Source organism: Python bivittatus, unplaced genomic scaffold, assembly GCF_059951505.1.
Source record: "Python bivittatus isolate LINGU-HERP-01145 unplaced genomic scaffold, Pbiv_v1 ctg000600_np1212, whole genome shotgun sequence".
In the NCBI taxonomy this organism is placed as follows: Eukaryota; Metazoa; Chordata; class Lepidosauria; order Squamata; family Pythonidae; genus Python; species Python bivittatus.
In genome coordinates, this window is record NW_028277082.1 from 325,956 (window position 1) to 349,752 (window position 23,797).

A 23,797-nucleotide genomic window follows, 5' to 3' on the forward strand; every position below is an offset into this window, starting at 1 on the left:
TGGGTATTTATAGAGATCTGAAGGGGGCGAAGGGGGGGATTGGGGTGCTCCTGCCCTCTGAAGATGCCGGTCACAGGTGCTGGCGAAACGTTAGGAAACAAAACCTCCAGAACACGGCCACACAGCCCGGAAGACCCACACCAGTCATCATATGCCCGCCGTGAAAGCCTTCGACAATACAACAGACTCTGCCTCGCGCCTCTTCTCCCACCCGAGTGGGAGAATCTTTCAGCTCATCTTCTGGGCCAGGTATTACATTCAACAAACGGGCAGAGTGAAGAAGCCTGAGGCTTGCCCCAAAGTTCTCAATACTCCGCTGTTCTCTCAGAATGGCTCACAGCCACAGGAGCCCCAAGCAACACCTGCCTGCAACAAAGCCCAACTCTAGAGGCCCCAGGGCCAGCTGGTTCCTGCCCATCCCTCCTTGCCCCACTCACTCTTCATGTAATCCAGGTCTGCTGAGGCCAAGGTCAGCGCCTCCGACTCATCCGTGGGCACCTTCTGGTACCTCGCTTGCTCCATGCCAGTCATGCTGCCGATGCGGCGACGCTCGTTCAGGTTGTAGCTGCGATGGCCTGGCTGCGATTTGGAGAGTGGGCGTCCTGGGGGGGAACTGCCCTCAGCCACACCGGCACCCCCCGGGTCCTCGAGGTCTGAGCTGCAGGACACAGGCCCCATTTCAGCATCTGAGGGGCCGCCATCCCCCTCCCAGAGCCCCAGCTTCCCTGCCTCTAGATTCTCCGTGGGCACACGCTCCCCAGAAGAGGCCTGGGATTCTCCTGGCCCACGTGTTGTGCTTTGGCAATCGAGCCAAAGAGTCCCGCCAACTTCACGCAGTCCCTTCCAGCTCTTCTACCGCCCTCTGCTCTAGCACTCCTCCAGCCCCCCACAGCTGCTTCAGCACCCCAGGAGAGGCCCCTCCTCTGCCCTAGACCTCCTGAACTCCACAATCTGGAAGGATCCCTGCTTTTCAGCAGCTCCATTCTTCGCCAAAGCATGCCTCGGATGCCTGTGCCCGGTTGCGCTCTCACTCACCTGCTTGCCTTGGTTCCCCCCAAAACCCGGGGGCACCCAGAGTCAGCCCTTGGGCCTGAGAGCAGCGCCGGGTCTCGCTCTCCCGAGAGCAGGGTCTGCCGATCAACATCGTCCTCTTGCAAAAAGAACTGGAAGGGGAGAAGGGGAGGATCGGCTCCAGAGAAGGATGCCCTCTCAGTCCCCCCCACCCCACCGCGCAGCTCCTACCTGCACACCCTCTGGAGAGCTGCTCTGAAGCCCGTCCTCCGGGGTGGGCTCTGTCTCCGTGTCACAGGTGTCATCCTCACCCTCTTCTTCCTCCCCCCCTTCAGCCTCTTCCTCGATGGTGGGCGTCTCCCCAGCAACCGAGGCCCGGGGCCTTTTCTTCTTGCTTTTCTTGGGTGCCCCCTTTTTTCGCCGGGCATCAGAGGGCAGGTGACTGGAAAGCGGGTGATGGATGTGATGGGAGGAGTGGCGGTGGTCTGCGGAAGAGACGGGCTGTGGGCCTCCGCGTGCCGGCCCCTCCCACAAATCCGGCAGGAGACAGGGGTCGGCGGGCCCCGCGGCAGCCTCAGACTCCCCGCCGCCCGCCCCCCCCCCCGCGGGGCCCGGCCTACATTCGAAATCCTCCTCGCTGTAGCTCCGGCCGGCCTCGTCCACGCCGCGCGGATGCGTCTCCTGCAGGATCTCCTCGAAGCGCTCCACGCGCAGCGCCTTCCCCAGGTCCTTCTCCTCCTCCGGCACCGCGAAGGCGGGCGATGCGGGGCCCGGCCCGGGTGGCTCCGACTGGCAAGAGAGTCGCAGCCCGTGAGTGCCAGTGCGGCCCCGCGACCCCGCTTCGCCGCCGAGCATGTGCCCGTGCCCGTGCCCCGCTCGGCGTCGTCTCCCCCGGGGGGCCGCGCCGCCCCGCCCCCGAAGAGGCAGCGCGGGAGGTAGCGGCGGGCCGAGAGGCTTCCCGGGGGCGGACAAGCCCGCTCCCTACCTGAGCCATGGCGCCTCCGGCCGCAGCCTCGGCGGCGGCTCTCCGACCCGCGCGATTTATTTGGCTCCGTCAGCAGCGAGGAAGGTCACGGCGGCCGCGGGAGGGCTGCGAGGCAGCGGGCGGCGGCGGGCGGCTCCATCGCCTCCGTGCCACTCCAAATATTGACTGACCGAGGCTCCCCTCGCGCCGGCCGACACCAACGGAGATTGGCCGGGAGGCGGCAGCCGGCCCCCGCCCCCCCGGGCTCAAGGTGACACGCGCGAGGGCCCCCGCGGCGCAGGGGAAACGGGGAGCCCGCCCGCCCGCCCGCCCGCCCGCCGTCCCTCTCGGTCCCGAAGAGCCGCCGGACGCGACGGGTTGCGCTCCGATCGGGCTAGGCACGGCCCCGGGCTTCCGATCGACCAGCCCCACCCCCCAGGCTTCGGGGCGGTGCTGCTGGGTCGCCCTCCAGGTCAGGGAAGGGCTTCCCCGCCGGCAGGGAAGAAGGGGCGCCCCCCCCGCCGAGAAGCCTCCGCCTACCCCTCTGCAAGACCCAGCGGGCCACCTTTTCAAGTAAACGCCCTCTCCTGCCCCAGCCCCAGCCCCTCGGGCAGCGGCCCCTAAGAGGCAGCGGTGGCATCTGAGCAAGTGCAGTAGGCGGTTCCCGGGCCAAAGGATCAAAGGCCTGCCCTCTTTTGACGCCTGGCAATGCACAGACACGCACACGATTCCCGGAGTGGCTTGCCCTGATGTGCCCTTGCTTGTCCCTGCAGCCCCGGGACTCCCTGCCTTCTCCCATCCCAGTCCCAGCCCCAGTCTGCTGCTTGACTTCTGCGCCCCAATGGGCCACCGTGCTCTGCTTGCTGCAGTTCCACTTCACCTCCCTCCTTCCAGCACTCTTATTCAACAGAGGGAGCGGCACGTGCCTGGCGCTTCCAGAATCTGTGAGAAGGCGCCTGTCCTGCAGAGGGATGCCCTGCCAGGCACCCAGCACCCCAGCACAGGTAGGTCAAGAGTCCTCCCAAAGTCACCCTTTCGTGTTCTCCTCCTCCAGCTTTGGCTATTACCCTCCACACTTGCTTTTTAATGGACTGTTTTGCTTTTTTATTTTGTTTTTATCGGGCATTTTATTACTACTGTGAACAATTTCAAAACAAGTAGTGTCCAGTTCTAAGAAAGGCGCAAAAGGAAAATCCCCCTCAAGTCTGCTAGACTCCTGGATCCTGCCTGGACACTCTTTCTCGGCCGTATAAGGGAAGGAGTTCACACAACCTTTGCTGGGGGTGTGTTTTTGGCTTCCCAGTCTACCCTGAAGCCTTGGGGCTCCATGGGGGTCTCCCACTCCACTCCCAACCAGTTCTCACCTGCTTAGTTCTTTCCAAGGTCAGCCAAAATTGGCATCCTCTACCTCCGGATGTTGAGAGAGGAAAGTGGGGTGGGGTGGGGGGCATATCCCCGTGAGCTGCTCCACCCTTTCCAAAGGTGTGGGGAGGGTACAGAGGCCGAATGCCTAAGGTGACATCTGTTTGACAGCGGAGCCAGCGAGCCAGAAAGGAAGGCGCTGTGGGTCCCCCTTCGCTGTCTGGGCAGTCATCTCTTCAGGGGAGGGGGAGGGGGAGGGGATGGGGGCTGCCCTTGTCCCCGCCTGCCTGGAGGAGGCCTTGGGCCTGAGGTTCTCTATGGCTCCTCCTACTCAGGGATCCCAGGATTCCAAGGGGAATTGCAGTTGAGGTCCAACAGCTGGCTCAGCTCTTGCCTCTCCACCCTGGTACTGCGCTGACCAGTGCTGGATCCTCCAGCGTATGCTGGAAAGTGAGGAGGGGAAGCTCCCCTAGCCCACCCCAGCCAGCCCATGGGCTTTTTTAGCCCCCTCCTTTGTGGCTCCATTCCTTCTTCCCCAAAGGAGGATCCAAAAACCTGGGCCGCCACACCGGGAAGCTCACCGCAGCCGTCCTGCTATGGTCTGCAGTGGGGGCTCCCCAGAGGGGCCGGGGGATGCTCCAAGCTGAGCAGGGGCCCCGCCAGGAGCTTTTTCTTCCTGGGTCATGGGCTGCCAGCAGATCCTTCATAGGCTCCAGGCTGGTCCATGGCACAGAAGCCCCCCACAAAAGCTTAACCATTAACTCACCTGCCGGGCCTCGCTTTGGGCAGTGGTGCGGGCAACGCGGCAGCGTCACCAGCCCTCTTTGGGTCCATGACAGAGCCAAAGGCCCGCCAGAGGACCCAGCAGCTGCGCCTGTGGTCGGGCGCCCCTAGACTGCTTTGCAGTTCCAGCCAGTGTCCCTTTCCCACAGCGGCTGCCATGGTTCTGGTCAAGCCTTCCACACACGGACAGAGCTTCCCCCCCACCCCAGCTTGTAAGAAGGGGTCCTGGCTGAGCCGGGGCAGCTCGCGGCTCAGCCCAAGAACACCTGGGTCCCACCAAGCGGCCCCATTTGTGCATGGTCCCTCTCGGGTAATTCTGTTATTCACCCATCCCCCCTTCTGCCCCCCCAGTCCTCAAGAGAGGGGGGTCATCCCTATAGACCATTGCTCAGCCCGCACGTCCTGCCCCAGATGAAGGGGCCCATGGAGACACAAGCAGCCCACTGGGTGGCTGGAACTTCCCAAGCCCCATAAGCATGGGCTGATATTCCTGGGTGCATCACTGTGGGGAACCCCAAAATGGCTTAATCTAACCATGAGGCGAGGCCTGCTGGGTACTCCATAGAGGCTGGAGGGGCACAGACGGCTTCAGGGACGGGCCTGCCTTCTTTGGAGAGGAAGCCCTGACTTGGCCTAGATGGCCTTTGGGATCCACCCGCTTCCTCACCAAGGCTGGGCGATGGGAACTGCAGCGCAACCCACGGGGAGGCTGGCAAGTCATTAGCCTCCCTCCTGCAGAAGGGCTGGTCTCCTGGGGTGAGAGGGGCAAGGGAGGAGGAGGAGCTTCAGTCCAGAAAGACAGCTCTTCTCACCCCAACCCCCCCACGCCCCCCACATCCAGGCAGGAGTGAGGCTGAATGAGATCTCTTTCCCCTTCTTGCCCTCGCCCACTTTGGCTGCTGGGACGGTGGTCTTCCCCTCAGCACTCCTCCCTCCCCCCGGGGCACTTGGGCCTTTGATAGCTGTGAAGAGACAGGAACACCCCCCACACATCTGGAGCAGGGAGAGGAGGCTGGAGCCCCTCTGCTCCCATCGCCACAGACTGACCTGTACGGGGAGGGAGGGAGGGAGGGAGGGAGGGAGGAGGGGCAAGCAGCCTGGGGAGAGCTGGGGAGGCTTCCCATGGGGCTGGTCCTGACCTCCCCCTCCCCCTCGCCCTCCTGTGAGTTCTCTTGGTCTGGACCATTTAGGCCAATGGCCCCACGGCCCAGCTTAGCCTACAAGTCCACCAGCCAGCACGTGGCTAGAGATGCCAGCCACAGGCACCTGCAGAATCCAAGGCCGTCGGCTACTCACCCCTTCAAAGGCACCAGAGACGATATGATGGCGCTCGGAGACCCGCGTGTGGCTCATGGCAAACTCCGTGAGTGGCCCTGGCGGCGACCCAGGCAGTCCGGGCTCTCCGCTTAGCCTTTCTCTTTCTCCTTACGACTCAGAGGGTGAAGTGGAAGCAGCATAACCTGCAGGAGAGCTCAGTCAGCGGGGGAGGGGGCACCCCTACGCCCTTGGCTCCCCAAAGGGAAGTGTCCAGAGAGACGGGCTTGGAGGGGGGAGGAGGAGAGTGGCAGTGCCCTTCTTCTGGCCCAGTGGAGCACGCTTCCCTCACCGACACAAACCGGCCACCATCCAAGCAGCAGCTCCAGGGAGAGGTCCAGCTTACAATTGTCCGGCCAGGCAGTGATGGAGCCTGGAGGATCACTAGCCCAGGCTCCCCCAGGAGGGAGGGAGAAGGCGAACCAGACAAAGCCTACCGGAGCTGATCCAGGCCGGCCAGAGCTCTGCCGGGTCCCGAAGCGGCCCCATCCAAAATGGTTCAGGACCCCCAAGGCACCCCTTGCGTTACTCAGACCCTGCTCATACTGCCCCTGCCACCCTCAGGCAGGGGGTGTTGGGGCAGGCGGGCTTCATCTCCACCTCCTGTTTGGGAGCCCCCCGGGCAGCGGCAGCCACACCGTAGAGGCTGCACTTGCAGAACAGGCCTCGCCTGATCGTTGGGGTCAGCTGTCATCAATCAACTTACCAAACGGCCTGTGGGATAAGCTACAAGAACTAACGCAGGTTAAAACTAAGCACAGTGTGCTACACGCTGCAGCCACCAGGTCTCTTCCTCCTGCCGAAGTGTGCCACGTGCCTTCAGTCTCCGTCCACACGCGTGGTGAGACCCACAGCTCACGAGAGAGGAAGAGGAAGGAGCTGGGCTGCATCCATTCCTCCACTCCCATTATGCCCAATGGAAAATAGGCACTGAGGGATCCGGGACGAGGCTAGCGGGGGGGGGTCCCAAATAAATAATCCCAGCCAGTTGGGCCAACAGGCCCGATCATTCCGTGGAGGCTGAGAGCGGTCTGCCAGCCGAGGGTAAGAACTGGCTGTACATCCATCTCAGGGCAAAGAGGGCTAACAGCCACCCCCAACCTGCGTTGCCTGGCATGCGGGAGGCCCTTTGCCACACAGCAAATCATTAACTGGTGGACTTTGGTACTCGAGAGTATTCTGGTGGTCACGAGTGCAGAAAAGGCTTTCAGGAAGGATTAGGCTGGAAGGCGGTGGCGGCTGTTCCCAGGACGCTGAAGCACGGCCTCTCCCACCATCTGCTCGAGCTTCCTCGGGCACTGAGCTGCCAGTCACGCAGCCAGCGGGATGGATGCCCTGGAAAGTGTCCACCCACTCCCCAAAGAAAGATGCTGCAGGCGCCCCTGGGCCCTGCCCCACAGGAAAGGACTCCCAAGGACCCTGCCTGACACCCTGCCCTTCCTCCGGCAGGGTGAGAGGCAGGAGGCGATGGGGCGGCACCTGCCCCTCTTGGGAGGGAGGGAGGGAGGGAGGGAGGGAGGGAGAAGGTTCCTCCTGCAGGGGGCAGCCAAGGAAGCCAGGAGTGCCCCCCCTTTCCCAAACTCAGCCCCCTCTCAAGGTGGCGGCTGACAAATTCTGCCCCAAACAAGCAGGCACTGCAGAAGGCTCCCCCCAGGGCAGCAGTCCACCAGGGGCCCTTCCACACCGGTGGGCCCCTCCTGTGGGGAGCAGAGCCCCAGGTCCAGCTACCATAAGCACAGGCTGGAGCACACACCCCCACCCCGTTTCCTCCACGCAGCTGTGAGGCCTGACTCAGGAGAGCTCGACTTCCAACAAGGGAGGGGAGCAGCCTGTTCTCCTGCTGGGCACTGCTGGGCGAGGCTGTGCCCACGTTTGTCTTGGCCACTCTGCTCTGGAGAGCCAGCAGGCGCCAAGAGCAACCGTCAGCCTTGAGGGCAGCTGGTCTGATCCAGCCAGAACCGAGCTGCCCCTTGCCCCCGTTGCCAGTTTCTGCAGCCCTCCAGCTCCCTCCCTGGGCCAAAAGGGCGCCTTTAAGGGGGGGAACAATGGGGTACACAATGGCAGGGAGGGAGAGGCAGGGTGCCTTTTCTCAGGAGAACTGCAACTTGACCCGGCACAGCCACGGAGGACAAGGCCTGCCTCCATCCTGCACAGAGGAAGGGACAGCAGCTTCTGTGCACGTGTGGAGTGTCTTTCGCTGAACACAGAGGGAGCCCAGTTCTGGCTCACAATGGCTGTGTTCTCACAACATGCTGGCCCACTGTTTATGGGAACCCAGCCCTCCGGCAGCATCTTGGCCTGCCCCCCCATCTCCCCCCACCCCAGCCATGGAGCCAGTGGAGCTCAGCGGCCACACAGGCACTCACCTCTGCTGCTCTGCCGGAGGCGCCCCACAGCAGGCCAGGCCTTTATTGCACTGTGAAGGAAGGGCATGGGGGGAGTGGAAGGTGGCAGCCGAGCTGTGACTCGCCCTCACAAGGCCTTGGCTCACTCAGCTGGCCAGTTCCTGGGAAGAAGGGGGGGCAGAGGAATGCCTGGCATAGGCACACACTCCCCCCACCCCTCCACCATGTACACACAATTTCCATGCACACCACTCACACCACCCACCATGCGCCCAAAGAGAGGCCTTTCCGGACACCGAAGATCAGTGCAGGGCATGGTGGCTCTGAGGAGCCAGCAGGCGTCTTTCCAGGTGCCAGGGATGTTCCCTCCTCGGGCGCCATTGCTCTCCTTCCAAACTTCACACCCGCCCCCCCCCCACTGCACAGGCTTCTCTTCCAGTCTGGAGGCTGAATCCCAGGAAGGGCGACAAACACACGAACGCAGCCCGAACACGGGATTCTTACAGGGGAGTTGACTTGAGAAGTGGTCCTAAACGTCTCTCTCAGCTCAGCACTGAGATGCTGTGATGGGGCAGGGGGACGGGGGGCAGCTCACAGGGACAGGAGACCCCATGGCTGGAGTGCCCTGTCACGCATCGGAAGGGCTGCAAGGCTGGGGGCACAAGGCACCAAGGGAGCACCTCCGGCCAGGAGGTCAAGGGCAAAGGGCTTTTCCCATTTAGCCCACGTTTCAGGCCGGAAGGGGTAGATCCTCCACCCCTCCCAATTACCCCTCCACAAGCCCGATGCCTCTCCTGCAGCCGGGCTGGCAAGGCCTGCCGGTCCACCCCCTCCCCCTCCGCTGGCCCGTCCTTTCCCAGTCGGGCACCCAGCTCCAAGGGCAAGCCACCCAGTCCGGAGAAGGAAAGGATGCCCTTTCACCAGGTGTCCCTCGTGCCCAAGACCCAGATTCTCTGCAGCCCATGCTGGTGCCAACATGGTGCCCGCATGTGGGGGGGCAGGAGGCAGAGTTTTGCAACTTTCCAAGTTGCATTCCAGGGACGGGCCCCGGCTGGCCTGCCTGACCCAGCTAAGGCGATTAAGGGCACAAAGTTGCCACACAGGCGGCTTCTCACCAACCGCTCCAGATTCCTGAGGAGAGATGGAGCCCCCGCAGCCAACTGGTCCTTGGGGAGGGGCAGGAGGCAGCAGAAACTCCTTGGGTGGGCAGGACAAGGGTCTGCAGCCTGCCTCAGCTCCCCCCCCCCCGAAAGGAGCTGCCCTCCTTCCTTGGCAGACAGCATCTGACTCCAGCCACAACCTGCAAGGCCCCTGACAGGGAGCACCTTCCAAAGTAGAGGGGGAGGGGAACTTTGGTTCCCCCCCCCTTCTTAAAAACAGCTTCTGAAGAAAGGCAGCTGGAAAGGCTTATGCCAGTGCCTGCCTGGAAAAAAGCACTCTGCACATGTGCGAGAGGGAAAGTAAAGCTGGGGGCCGAGGCCCGCCGCTCCCCTCTCTGGGCAGCTGGCTCCTGCAGCCCCCGGGGCCAATGGGGAGTCCAGCCCCAGCTGCCCGTCTGCCCCTTGCCCATTCTTGGGAAACCGTTTCCACCAACTGGCCTCGGGTGGACAGTTGGTAGCTGGAGGGTAGGACTTGCTGCCAAGAAACAGCCGACGCTTGGACTCCGCCCAAGAGCCCCGCCCCAAGCAGGATGAAGCCCCTCACCCTGCTCTAGGGACCTGGAAGAGACGGCGAAAGAGAAAAGGGAAATGCAAAGGAGAGGGGGCCGTCTGGTGGCCTCCTGGCACTCAATGGCTTGTTGGCTGGACCTGCTCCTGCTGCCCATTCTGCCAGGTGGGCACTGCCCTCCCATCCCACTCCACTCCAGCTTGGGCAACCCGAGAGCCCCCCAAGGGCCCCAGTCAAGCAAAGCACCCACAGTTCCCTTTTTCTAGCCCCACAGGAAGGGGTGCTGCTAAGAAAATAACCTGGGCATGAACCGCCCAGCTTAGTTTCTGGGAACTTCCTATTTCTGGCTGGGAGGCGCACGGGGCCAGGCGCACAGAGAGGGAACAAGATGCCCGCTGCCCAAGAGGTTTTCCGGTCGGGATCTGTCGTGCTTCGGCTGCTGGGTGAACCTTGATGCCCCTGGCAGAGGTCCAAGAATTCTGGGCTGGGAAGCCAGATGCTGGCTCTGACATCCTTGGAGCCTCAGACGGTCAGCTTTGCTGCTGCCCCAATGAGGACTAGAAAGCCACTTTCCTCCGGAAACACCAAGGCCAGCCTTTGACCCAAGAATCGATCCCATGCTCACACAACGAAGCCACACGGAGTGGGCGATACTTGCTTGGGCAATGTGCCCCTCAAACACATCTGGAGCTGAATGTTCTCCACCCCGTAGCTGTGGACCAGAGCTCCCGGGGACTAAGCATCCTTTGGAGCGGGATGCCAGCTCCCCTGTCCACCATTTCTCTGAAAGGAGGTGCCAGAGCCTGCCAGCCGGCCGGGTCTCTCTTTCCCAAGGGGGAGAGCAAGGTGCGACCACCTCAAGGCAGCAAGTGGCCATGGGCACCACGAGCAGAATCCTCTTTCCCAGCCACTGAAGGAAGGGGGCTCCCAAAGAGCCCTCCAAGCCACTCTTTGCAAGCCTCTGGCGATACAGCCTCTGCCAACTGCTGGAGCACCAGCATCTCTAAGCCAGCGCGCTCAGGACAGCGGGGCAGACAATGTGCTGCGGGGAAGGAGACCCACCCAGTCAGAGTGCCTGCTAAAAATAGCCGTCCCCACAATTCCTCCCCCCACAACCCAGCACAAGTAACAGGAGCCTGAGGATGAATCACAAGAGGCAGGCAGGCAGGCAGAGCTCTTCCTGCTCCCAACCCACTCCCCGTCCTTTTACCTGGAAGCCATTCTAGCAGCACCCCTCCCTCCCTGGCCCCTGCCTGCAGGATGAGCCCTGCAAAGGGCTGGATCTAGGCAGGCAGGCTGGCAGCTCTTTGCCAAAGCAGCTTCTGCTCCACGGAGGCAGCGGAGAAAGGAAGGCCTTCCTGGCACTCAGAGACTCTGCCACGAACAAGAACACGAGGCAGTACCTAACACACCCCTGTCCTCCTCACCGCTCAAGGCTTTGCACTTCCCTCTGGGCCATCGCAAGACAGGCAGGGTGGAGGAACAGTTGAGGCTGAGAGCTGGGGGGCCGTGTGTTGCCAGCCTCCTCTATGGAGGGACTCAGAATCCGTCCTGGGCCCGGAAAGGGCGGGGGCGCAGCCACGAAGAAAAAGACGTGGAGGTACCAACCTGTTGGTGCATATGCCTGAGTGTGTACCGAACAGGCCGACCAGACCCAAGTGTGCACCTCTAGGCACACCTTCAGCTAACACAGGAGGGAAAGTGGATTGTCCAGGTCCCTTAGCAAACCCCTTAGGAAGCAGCCCGCCCGCCCCCGCCTCGCAACCGGTCTCTGGAGAACCTCTCTGCAGACACGGTCCGCTGGACGGTCCTTCCCACGTTCAGTTTTCACCTGATGACACGCCTGGCAGCACTGTGGCCAGGAGGCCTTCTCCAGCGAATAAAATGAACCCTCTGGCAGCTGATGGGCAGCTCGGCACCATGGAGGATGAGGCGCCTCAGACGCTAGGGCTGTGGGCTGGGCGCTCCCTCCACTCACCCCATAGCTCTCTTGGCTTCTGGATGGCTCCTGCTGCGAAGGGAAAGGCGCTGGGAGCTGAGCTGTTTCCGACCCCCAGAGCATGGGACATGGCGCAGGACGCCTCCGCGGCCTTGGAGGCAGGGCAGCAGCCCACCAGGGCCCCAGGCTGGGGTGGCACCCCCACCCCGGGGCAGGCACCGGGCGCCTGCTCTGCTGCTGCTGCTGGTGCCAAGGCGGAAGGCTGGCGTAGGTTAGAAGGCAAGGAGGAAGCGGCCCCTCACCTGCCTCCCGTCCTCCCTGGCGCAGCAGCAGTGGCTGCGGCTCCCTGCCAGTCTTTTATACCCGGGCCAGAGGGAGGGAGAGGCGCGGGCAGAGGGGCCGTGGCTGCGATGGCCGCCGTCTCTTTGTTCTTCCGCAGCTCCTCCGTCAGCAAATTGTACTTTTTCCCAACAGTCTTCAAAGCCCCCTGATCACAACAACTGCTACTTAGCCAGCGGCCCCTCCTCCCTCTGACGGGCAGGCGGGCGACAAGACGCCCCACTCCCAGGAAAGGGAAGTGGAGGGCTTGGCCGCCAAATGGGGGGGCAGCTTTCTCCCTCCCCAGGACGCCCTCTGCCCACCTGGAGGACCCTTTGCCCATGCCTGCTGTCTCGCCTTTCCTCCCATGCCCCCTGCAGGGAGCTCTCTTCCCAGGGACTGGCATCTGGCTTTCTGCCCAGCAGGGGAACATTCCTTTCCACACATGCCCCCCCCCCCACCCTGCAAGAAGGCTCCAGCCGGCATCCTGCCTGTCCTAGGGAGGCTCCGTGGAAGAACAAGATGCCCAGGCCCATCAGGGCTGTGGAGTGGGTATGCACACGTGCCCCTTGGATCTCCGAGATGGCTGCACCACCCAACTTGCACCCTTCATCTATAAGATGGTGACAGCCCCAGCCCCCCTACTCCACAAAATGCCCGCCAGCCCAAGCTGCCCCCATCCTCCAGGAGGGCACCAGACTGGGGCGGGTTCCAAGGGCCCAGCCCCACGCTCTAATGGGCCCCTGTGAAGCGGGGAGGGAAGGCTGCCTCAGCCAATTACACCTTTACCACTGCCAGGGAGAGCCTGCTCTGACAAAGCACGTCAGCTTAATGCCAGGGTTCCTGCGTAGTGCCCAGGCTAGTGCCTGGGGTGGCCTCCACGCCACCTGTCCCTGCCAGGAAGCAATTATCCTGGGCTGCTCCCAATCGCTCCCCACCTGATCACGTGCAGGGCTGGCAGGGCGGGGGTGGAGAGGAAGCACACTGTGGTAGCCCGGGGACGGAGGGTCCCCATTGCAGGTCCACAAGCAAGGGGTCATGGATAAGAGCCCCGCCTGGCTCTGGGCCCCTCTAGCAGCCCCTAGGCGTATCTCTCCCCATAAGATGCTGCCTTCCCTGAGGCCCTTCAGCACAATCCCCACCCCCCACCCTGGTTGTCAGCAGCTGTGCCAGAGCAAAAGACCTGAACTGGGGACTGTGCAATAGAAACTCCCACCTGTGCCCCCTCCTGCAACTGTGCCCCCTCCCCCCAGCTCAGACCGAGATACTTGCTGGAGGGGAGGGGCATGCAGGGCTACCAGCTGTTCAGCCGCGTCCACTGGCCTTGAAAAACACGGCAGTGAGCGAGGCACTTTGTATATGCCCAGGGATACTCTTTTCTCATCCATGGAGGTCCACCGAACTGACCTTTTGCATCCAAAGCAGAAACTCCTCAGACTCCTCAAATCTTGGCCCCAAAGTGAACGCCATGCATACTAAGATTTCCCTGCCCGTCATCGCCAGAGCAAGCAGCGGCCCAAGATTTGCAGGGGACGGGGTACATGGGGTATGGCCAAGGGTCCTGAGACCCTAGTAGATGCTGCCCAGGAAGGCCAGGCCTCGGGGCTCTTCTGAAGGAAAAAGGAGGAGGACCCGCATGCCCGGCCCCCCGCGTCCTGAGTCCAGGCCTGCAGCAGTGCTCAGCCCAGCCCAACTGGTTCAGACCCTTCCCCTTCCTACCAGCTGCCCACGCAGGAGGGGGAGAAGGCGCTGAGGTCAGCAGGGACAGAGGGACGGGTGGGCGGCTCCATTCCAGCCTTTCTCCTACCCTCCCCGTCACGGCTTCCAGTCTGGCCACATTCCTGAGGACCTCCAGGCCGCCTTCAGCCTCCCTTCCCGTGCCCGCAACAACACAGAAGGGGGGCAATCAGCCTTCTACCCTACCACAAGCCTCTGCTGCCCACAACCAACCTGGCAGCGAGCGGCCAGCAAGCAAGCCTTTGCTCCTGGTGCCGCTATTCCTGGCTGCCCCGAGGCCTTTGACGAGCCCCAAAGCCACGGGAGCGCAGCCCCACGGGCCAGGGTGGCCAAGGCCAGGGCAGCAGCGGGGGCAAGCACACCTTTGCACCAGCTCCCCCTTGCCTGGTGAGCCCTCAGGGACACCACCCACGCCCTCTTCGCACCCGGCTCAAGCCCAGAATGATCGGAGGAGTAAAGCGCCCTTCGGGAACGCTCCGGCGCAGCCTTCTGTGCCTAGCGTTACCATTATTCCTTCTGGGCAGTGACCCTTCTTGGCCACCCACATGCTAGCGACAAAGTCTCTGACAGCCATGCTTGCGTTCCCTCTTGCTTCTTTCTGCTGGTCCTGTGTGTCCTGATTGCGTGCCTGCTGCCTGACACGCCTGCTGCAACAATTCTCCTATTTCCCCAACAATCTCCTTTGACCTCCAATGGCATCTGCCCTCCCAGTAGGGGGTGCCCGCCCATTTCAATAGGCTTCAAAATTATGATTCACTGCAGTCTTAGCTGTGAGATGGTCTCAGGCAACCTGACGATATACAAAGGATGTAGAATTAACCTTCTGGGCTTGCATTTATGAGTCAGTTGCGCACTGGGCAACTTCTGGAACCTGGGGCCGCTTTGTGCTTAGCCACCAGTGCCCAGACCCTTCGGTTCCCAGGGCTGGCACCAACACCCTTGTCCCAGGAGGACTCCCCCAAGCGCATCCCCTGCATCTTGGAAACTACCTTCCTGCCACCCTCCCACAGGGAAGCACCGAGGCATGCTTGCGTCTTGCCCGGGATGAATTTCCCCAAGAGTTCCTGCTCTTTGTGGCACAGGGAGCCAACCGCTTCTGACCGCTTCCGGTTTTAAGAGCTTCCTATTCCTTACATGCCCAGAAGGCACGCAGCATTCCCATTTTGCCTCCAAAGGCTCAAGTGTGTGCTCACCCAACCGCAAGCCAGCTCCCCATTGGCTCTCCCTCCACTCACGGTGTAGCCAAAAAAGTCAAGACAGGGCCGCTTCGCCTCTTTTTCGTGTGTATCACGTGCGCGAACAGCTGCAAAAAATGGGCCGAGCTTTGATTGCACCGTCACGGTCACCAACTTTATGTTTTTGAGTAATTCCACCTCGGTGCTTACAGCACCAGAGCACACAAATTCCTTTTTTCACCCCGAAACCCATGGAGGAAAGGCAGAGGAGGAACAACTGAGGAGGGGCCCTGGGAGGCTTGGTCCGACGGGGAGGACCATCAGCCTGTGGATCCTTGGAGTCTCCAAGGACAACCAACACATGGCTGCTTCTCCATCAAGGGCTCTGCTTGGTTGGCTGTTCAGGCCCTTGGGGGCCCCACAGCACCCCCCCATTCTGCTCAGGAAACAGCCCCCTCCGTGGCTTGCTTCCTCCAGGACGTTCTCCAGCCCCTCTGGACCTTGGCATGTGCCCCCGTCCGTTCACTAGGGCCCAGGTCCATCACATAACGCTTCAGTCACGCAGGCTCACACACACACACACCCTCAGCATGAAGAAAGTCCAACCCTCAGGCCCTGTGGCCAAGAATAAGCACCCGGCAGGGCCTTAAGAGCAAGGGGGGTATCTGTTCCCTCTCCCCACGGGGCCTGGCTGAACCTCAGAGCCCTCTTACGTCTTCATTTGTCCCCCTCTTCCTGTCACAAAGGGGCCTGCAGAGTCCTCAGGACCAGGCAGCGGAGAGGTGAACCCTCCAGGCCCCCATCCCGCACCAGTAGTGGGCCAGCACGACCCAGCACACCGCCACTCCCTTATGTCTTTGCACCATCCTTTCTAAGTGTGGCCACTCCCAAAGAGGATCCAGGTGGCCAAAAATGAATGCCTACTGCTTTCCAGATCCACCTCTGAAAGAGACTGAGGTGGGGTTCATGCAAAACACCCACTGCAATGCTGGCCGAGCACCCCGCCTATCCTCTCACCTGCTTCGTGAGATGCCCTGGGTCTCAGCACAACACCCCAGGCCATAGACGACCCAGGATCACCTGGGTACCACCTCAGCTCCAGAGGTCCGACCTGCCGGGCAGACTCTAAGGCCACAGCAGAAATGCGGATGGAGGAGGGGAGGGGAGGGGAGGGGAGGGGAACCACCACTTCCTCTGCCTTCACGTATCCCCCTGTAGCAGCGCAGCCCGCAGGAGGTGGAGGGAGACTCACCCTCTTGGCCAGGGCTAAGTCCTGAAGAGGCTCCAGTTCAAAGGAGGGTCAACAAGAGGCCGCTGCAGGCCATTCCACAGGATGCTGAAAGAGAAGCCCAGGACAGCGTGGGGTTAATCCCACTGGGAAGCAGGTGAGCCACGGAGAGTGTGGGGCGAGGAGAATCGGGGCCCTGCTCCTTCTGCTGGAAGCAGAGGGTGGCCAAGCGCAGGCTAGAGACGCACACCAGCTTCAGGGTGGCTGCTGAGATGCTGTGCCAGAGGATGCGGCCATCACCAACTCTGGGCATAACCGAAGCCCCCCAAGCGGGACACCAACACAGCCAATTCCAGCCCGTCTGTTCCTCCCTCTCAGGAGCCACCCAAGCAGAGTCTTCTCTCCCCATGGACTGGGTGGGGGCCGGGCCGGGCCGGGCCGAGGAGGGCCCGGGAACACTGCAAGGCTAGGGAGAGGTCCCCAGTGGGCAGCGGGGGAAGTCGGGGCTAGCTATCCCTGGGGTCACGCCTGGAGAAAAGGGAGAACCTGGCTGGATACGCAGGAGCAGCAGCTGCCAGGGAGCTCGCCCTCGGCCCAGGCAGCTCACCGCGGGCAGCCCTTTGGCGGCAGAGGCGGTGCAGTGGGGGGAGCCTCCAGCCTGACGTTGAAAGGACATCGCCCTCAGCACCAAAGGCCTTTGAAGAAGCCGGCCCGTCGAGGTGTCCCGTGCCCATCTGCCTTATGGGCCTGGGGGGCCCGACGATGGGCTGCCGTTACCCGGGAGGCTCCATCACCCCCAACTGCCGAAGACCAGCAGGCTGATTCCCACACTTGCCCGGCATGGCATCAGCCTTTGCAGCAGTGCCCTGTTTGCTCTGGGGGCAGGGAAGTGCTGGCAAGCTTAGCTCCAGGCCTGCCACCGGGTTCAGTATCCCGGGAATCCTCAAGGCCACCTACTGCAGTGCCCGGCTGGGCTGCCGGCAGCTATCTCTCCCCAACAAAGACCCCTGGAGGCCCAAATGGGGCCCTAACCCTAGAGGAGGAAAACCCCACCCAGACACGGTTTCCCCCACTTCCAGACCAGCCGCCTCAAATGGTGGCGCAACATTCCCAAAGTGACCGGCCCACCCGCCTGTTTTCAGGCCCCTCGCAGAATGAGAGGGTGGGGAGGGAGCCGAGAGTTCATCCAGCCCAGCCCCGTTCGGCGCAGGATTGTCTGCAGGCTTTCCAAGCAACCCCTCGACTCCCTTGCGCAAGCCGCCAAGGAAAATGGCGAGCCACCCAGGGGCCAGGACAGAGGGCCCCAGGAGCGGCTATCCTCTGGCCGTGTGTCATCACGCGGTGAAGGAGCAGCTCTGCCGAGGCCCAGGCACGCTACTCTCTGGCATTCCCCTGATCCACCGAGCTCTCCGAGGTTAATCCCAGGGCGCCCATCCGGACGCTCGCAGACGCTGCTGGATGACCAGGTGGCAGGCCCAGCCCATTCGGGACTTCAGACGGCCAGGCCTGCATTTCCTCGGCTCCTCTTTGCCCTCTTTGAGGTGGGGAGAGCCTTGCTCTCTCCTGGGACCCGGCCAGGTTCCCGGGAGCGGTTCTGCTGCCTTGCCTCGCTGTGGCTGCTTAGGCCCCTCGGGGCCTGGGGTACAATTCACCCGGCCCCGAGACCTGAATTCCTCTCCATTAGCTAAGGTCTCTCCTTGCTTCTCCTGGGCTGCGGTTCCTCCTTCCCGCGGCAGCAGCCCAGGGATGGCCAGTCGGGGCTCCGCTTTCATGCCAAGGGCCGCAAAATAGGAGGTGGGAAGTTCTGCCCTCTCCCAAACGCCCCGGCTACTTCATCGCTGTCCCTCGCAGCAGATCTACACCCTCCGGGTCTCCCGTTTGTTCCTAACATGTCCAAACAGCTCTTCTGATTCTTTCGGGATCTCGCAAGACTCAGCTCCCTCCGAGCTTCAACTTTTCTGACACGACTCCCACAGCTTGCAATCCCTGGCTCTGAGCTCTCTCTTCTGTTTCCATCTTCTCTTCAGCCTTCCAGAGAGCTCGGCCCACCCCGGTCCCCGGAGTTCTCCCACTGTTCTTCTTGGCGAATGTGCCTTCAGCTTCTCCTTTCACAGAATTTCCCATCCTTCTGGACGGCTTTCTCCATCAGGACTTCAAGCCATCAGATCCAATCTCCCCTGAAGTCTGGGATCCAAATCTGATTTTTCTCCTCCCTGTGATGTCCTGGGTCCAAGGAGAACCCAGCCCACTTTCTCCCGGGTTCCAGCTGCCTTCGCTTCCTCGGCCAGTTGCTCCCTGTTTGAGGGACAGGTCCAGGATAGCAGAGCCCGCTGCTCCTTCTTCGAACAAAGCTGCCAGCAAGAGGAGGAGACTCTCGGCAGAATTAGGTCTTAGAATCCGACGTCAGGAAAACCGGAATCCGCCTTCGCTGTTATCGTCTGCCTCTCGGAAAGACTCGGCCATCTGATGCAGACGGCCCTCCTCTTTATCTTCCGCCTGGCCAGGTGCTCCATAATTGACTCCCACAGCTACACCACCTTTGCTTTTCTCTCAGTGGGTTTTCCGTGCTTTGATCCCCACGTTTCTGTGTAAGTTTTTCTTTATTACGGTTGCACCCCCAGCCCCTTCCTGCTGGCTCTGTTCCATTTCGATAATTGTTAGGTGCTAGTCAGGAGTATCACCCCACCATGTTTCCTGTGACAGCATGCTCATCTTCCCCAGTTGGGATTTCTGATTATCCCTGTTGATTTCCTGCAACGCGCATGCGCACATCGGAGGTTCTGAGTGGCGCCTCTGCTGTGCTGCCCGGCGCAACCCTCGAGCCCCCAGGACTCTGCAGCAGAGGTCAAGGCCCCCTCCCAGCTGTGCAGGGCAGGCAGGCTGGATGGCCAGCTGACCTTCCTCCCTGCCTCTGCTCTCTGGCCAGCCCCCTTGAAACAATCTGGCCAGGATCAGCACCCCGCCTTCCCATTCACTGCCCAGTGGGGGTGGGCATTGGGGGAAGCAAGCGGGACACCATGACCACAAGCCCCTCCCACCAGCACCCGGGCACAGAATCAGATTTCAGGCTCTGGACAGCGACAAATGAATTGCTCTGCTGAGGCCCCACGATGCATCTCACTGCTGACCCCCCCAAACTCACCCTCACACTGGGGGCTAACACAGGGCCTTCGAGGACAGAACAGCTGCAGGCGCGCAACCGTCTTAGCTTGGTTTCGGGATTAACACCCACCGCTCCCACCACTCTCTGACTCACGAACTAGCCAGGATTGGTACATCACCAGGCGCGTTTATGAGTCAGCGTCATGACACCGCCAGCAGCTGCCACGCAAACACAGCTCTCTCACCGACCGTGGCAGGCAGCCGTGCAAAGAAGCTCCCGCAGCCAGCCTCTCTCTCTGCACAGGGCCCAAGAACTGGGGACCGCTGAAGGGGTGAGGCCCCGGGCTCAGTCCACCCCACCCTCCCACTATCCTGACGCCTCGAGGCCTCGTGACGTGCGGCACATCTTCACCAGCGAGAGGCTGAGGCCCCCCTCAAGACCGAAGGTGGCTCCCCGCCTGCCCGGGAAAAGGGCCCCCACAGCAGCAGCAGCAGGGCCCCCACAGCTCTCGGCCTTCCACGCCGTCTCACCCGGGCCAAGGGAGGGCATGGTCAAAATGCACCCGCTGGGGAGGGCTTTCCTCCCCCTCCCACAAAAGGAGAAATCACCCTCTCTCTGAAGCCAACAGCTGAAGATTCAGGGCAAGGAGAATCACGGCCCTCCTCCCTGCAGACGCTGCCCAGGACGGCAAGTCTGCCGGCTCCGGCCTCTTTCGAAAGAAGCAGATTCCTCTTCCGCCTCCGCGAACGGGTTCCTCGGCAGCTGCTTTGCTCTGCGCCACACATCAGCAGCAGCTGGGCAGCCACGGCTGGGGAAGAGGCCAAGGCCCCAAATCCTGCAGGAGCAGTCTTGGAGTTGGCCCACGTGGAAAAACGGTGGTCAAGATGCACTCCCTGTGACCCAGAGAGGTGCTCGGCTTCCCTTCCCACACGCGGAGGCCGGACGCCTTCCTAAGCAGGCTCCTTAATGCCCCTCCCAAGGCGAGGATTTTGAAGGTAAAGGTGGAGGAGCTTGAAGGCCTCCTTGGGGTCTGGGCCAACTCCTGGTGGCCGTAAGGACAAAACCATGTCATTTTCTGGGCAATGCCACCACTGCCTTTTCCAGGCTGCCTTTCGACTTCCAGTCCAATTTCCCAATAATTCTCCGAGTCAATTTTATAACTATACAATAACATATAATTCAGAAAACCACAAAAGCAATCACTCTCCTTGGGTCAGAAGCAGAACGGTGCCTGTCCTGGGCACCACGCGTCAGAGAACCTGGGAAGGCTTCAGAGAAGGTCACTGAGGCCGGAAACCGAGCCCAATGACGGGCCTGGGCTGGGGAGAGCGGCGGCAGCCAACCCCTGCTCCCCCTGGACCCAGAGCCCACGTCACCCAACAGGAGAGTCCCCGAAGAGCAGCTCGGCCGGGCACCAGAGACCCTGAGCGGCGGTGAGCCCCCCGCCCCTGGAAGTGTCCAAGCAGGGCTGGACGTCCCTCTGTCCGGATGCTTCAACCTGGATTCCTGCCCTGAGCGGGGCTTGGATGTGGGGCCTCAGGGGCTCCTCCCCACCTGGGCCTCTGAAGGGCAGAAGGGGCAGGGCAGAACCCTGCCGATGCCTCGGGACCCGGGGTGGGGCCCCCTGAGCGAGGAGCAGCGGCCGCAGCAACGTGCTCCGCTGCTCCACCCTGATGGGACCAGATGGGAGTAGCCCTGCCCGGCCGAAGGAGCCTTGCCTGCGAGCCGTCCCATGGGGGGGGGGCAGCAAGCCAATATCAGTCTCCTGAGACCAGTCTGGGAACACAGCAGCGGCTGCCTTGAGGGACAGGGAGGGACCGTCTGTGAGAGCCTTGCCATCAGCACTGTCACTCCCCGAGAAAGCCAGGGACAGCTTTGCCAAGGGTGTGGGCAACCCCACGCCGGGAGCTTGCTCTCGGGGTCCCGGGTCAGGGAGGACAACAGCCAGGTCCCCCCCAGAAGGGTACGAGGCTGAGAGAAGCAGCTGGCGGGAGACGGGGATTCAGGATGCCGCGCTGGCACCACCTTCCCAGGGCGGTTAAGCAGCGGAGGGCAGGCCAGGCGGAGGCTGGACAGCATCCGGGGAGGAAGGGGCTGCCTGTAACCGTGGAGGACGCTGGCTGCAGCCCCACTTCCCGCCCTGGGCACAGATGGCTGGCTTTCTGGCTGTTTGCTTGAAATGGTTGCGCTGGGCCACCCTTTCCAAGCCTTGTGCCAGGATGGGATGGCGGTTCAGGCACACCTTGCTCAACGCCAGCAGCAGCGTGCAAAAACCAAGCATCAGAAGAGGCACCCCGGACCGGGCCACCAGCAGCCAGAGGGGGCTCCACACATTCAGCAGAGCGGCACCATGTGGCCTCTGCTCCGGGGGTGACAGAGAAGGGGGTGAAGAAGCCCATCATGGCTTTAGAGGTGGCAGGGTAGGTCTGAGGCAAGAGCCCGGGTCCAACAGTCCGCTCTGGGTCTCTCATTGCATTGAGGCGGCAGCCGCAGGCCTGGTGAGGCTACGGGTGAGAGGAGGAGGAGGTGTGGGAACATCTCTGGGAGATCAAAGCACGTCTGCAAACACATTGCTCTCCACATGGGGCTTGCGGCACTGCCGGCTTGTAGCCCCAAGCAGGGACTGCACCCAAGAGGCCTTGCACGCCCAACCCAAAGGGGGAGGCAGCAAAGCAGAAAATCCAGGCCTTCCCCCTTGGCTCCCACCCTGCTCGCCCACTGGGCACAGTCCAGGCCAGCCTGAGCCAAGGGGGAGCCGAGGGCCAAGCCACCGAGCGACCCCGTTCCCGCCAGGCTGCACTCCCGTGTGCAGAGATGGGGCCCTGAGTCAGACTGATTCCCTGGGGCCCTGACCAAAGGGGAAAAGCGGGGGGAGGAGAGGAGTGCCCCAGATCCACCAGTCAGGAACTGCGCCAGCTGGTAGCAGGCGCAGAGGAAGTTTGGCTTGGAAGGTGTGTCCGTGAGGCAGCACGGGCTCACCCCCCTTCAAGAAGCCCCAGGGGCTGCGGAACTACAGCTCCCGGCATCCCTCCCCATTAGCAAGACCAGCTGGGCTGCAGGACGCTAAGATGCGCAGGACCCGGAAAGGGATTTGCCAGCCTCGGACAGGGCGGTTCTCGTCGGGGGGAAGACCTCCGGCCATCGCACGCTCCGGAGCCAAAGGGAGGCCTGGGGGGGAGGTTTTTCAGCCAGAAAGGGGCCCGCGGCAGGCTTCAGCTGCAGCCGAACGGCCTGCAAATGCCGGAGCTCTGCTTTCAACGCATCCCCTCCGGCGCCCCGGGAAAGATGGGGTGGGGAGGGGGAGGCTGGGCTCCTGCGAGCAGCGGGGGGCGCGCGTGGCTCTGGAGAGCGGCAGCCTGGGAGAATTCTGCTTGAGGAGGGGGAGGGAGCCGGGTTATGCAATGGCTTCCCCCGGGCAGGTGCTCGGCCCGACCCGGCCCGGCCCTGCCCTCGCTGCCCACGGCCCGGAGAAGCGGGGTGCCCCTCCCAGCTGCCCCCGCGAGGTTCCCAGGGCGCCTCCTGGTCCCTCCGCCGTCCCGTCGCGTCCCGGGAGCCCAGCCCTCCTGCCCGAGCAGCCCCCGTCCACACAGCCCGGGGCTCCGAGCGGGCCCCCCGGCGGTGTCTTCCGGGGAGGAGGCGAAAGCACGGGGAGGGGAGGGGAGGGGGCCGCGCGGCCCGCGGAGAGCTCGGGGCGCTGCGCCCGGAGGGGCGCCTGCCGCGCGGCCGCCTTTCCGCAGCCTCGAGGGCGGCGCTCGGAGGCCCGCGATCCGAGCCGGGGAGGGCGGCGGCAAGACCCCTCTCTTAGGGGGCCGAGCCTGCTCTTTCCCCGCCTCCGCCGCGAGTTCCGGCCCCACACCTTCCCGTTTGGCCGCCCCCCGGCCTATCACTCCGTGCACGCGCCCGCGGGCGCCACTCACCCGACGGACGGAGGCCGCGCAGCAGCAGTCGGGCGCGCGCCTGCCCTCCAGCTCCCGGGACCCGCTCGGCTCCCGCGCGCGCATGCGCCCAGCGAGCCCCGGTCCTCGCCACGTGCACGGCGGTGCAAACCCCGCCCACGGAACAGAAAGCCCCTCCCTCTCGAGGACGGAGCGGGAGCTGCCCCCTCCCGTAGCACGCCCGCGAACAGAACGAGACCCTTCCGAAGAAAGGCGCGGCTGGGCTGCCTTCGGGGGAGAACCTGCCCCGTCGCCGAGCGCCGGCGCTTGACCTCGGGGCAGCAGCGCCGGCGCGAGACTCAAACGGCGCTGGGGAGGGGAGGGGAGGGGAGGGGGCGCGGGAGGCCTCTCTGTGGGCGAGACGGGGGCAGGCGGTGTCCTGCCCCCCGGCAGGGGGCTTCTGAGGGGCTAAGCAGCTCTGGCCTCGATTGCTGCAGGCGGGCTGACGAGGCCAGGGGTGCTCCAGCTGTGGGGCGGGTATCTGGGTCCAACCCCACCTCCACAAAGTAGGTACCCCGAAGACCAGCGTCCCAGCTCCTCAGGCCAAGACCTGCGGAGTCCAGGCCCGAGGAAGGGGGACCCGACAGGCTCTCCGCCGCTGCTGGGCGGGCGGCTGGGAGGGGAGGAGCCCTAGAATTGTGGGGCCGGAGAGACCCCCGGGGCCATCGAGTCCGACCGCGGCAGCGCGCAGGAGAGCCGGCGACGCCCCCCGAGCGGCGGCTGCCCGGCCGGTTCCTCGCGGCCTGCGGAGAGGCGGGGCAGGGAAGCCCGCGCCCCTCCCGCGCGGCGCTCGAGGCGCTCCGCCCGTCGCCGGGAACGGAGTCCTGCTCCCGCCCCGCGTGCCCGGGAGCCGGCTGCCCTGCCGCCCCTCGCCCCCTGCATCGCCGCCTTCGGCCGCCTCTGGACCTCCTCTCG

General features: G+C 63.1%; 1 protein-coding gene across 10 annotated transcripts in view; it reads right to left on the reverse strand.

Annotated features, from left to right (window-relative positions):
* SLC4A2 (solute carrier family 4 member 2) overlaps positions 1 to 23,003 on the reverse strand; it is a 34,588-nt gene extending 11,585 nt beyond the window's left edge. The window contains exons 1-8 of one of the 10 annotated variants that reach the window (XM_088147717.1): positions 22,865 to 23,003; positions 15,869 to 15,952; positions 14,677 to 14,744; positions 5,417 to 5,580; positions 1,632 to 1,800; positions 1,243 to 1,496; positions 1,036 to 1,163; positions 438 to 658 (exon numbers count right to left, since the gene is read on the reverse strand). In XM_088147717.1, coding sequence (XP_088003843.1) covers positions 438 to 658; positions 1,036 to 1,163; positions 1,243 to 1,496; positions 1,632 to 1,800; positions 5,417 to 5,473 — 829 coding nt within the window. In that variant the 5' untranslated portion in view covers positions 5,474 to 5,580; positions 14,677 to 14,744; positions 15,869 to 15,952; positions 22,865 to 23,003. The other 9 variants (XM_088147715.1, XM_088147713.1, XM_088147712.1 and 6 more) reach the window with 9 other exon arrangements.
* Between the last annotated feature and the right edge of the window lie 794 nt (positions 23,004 to 23,797).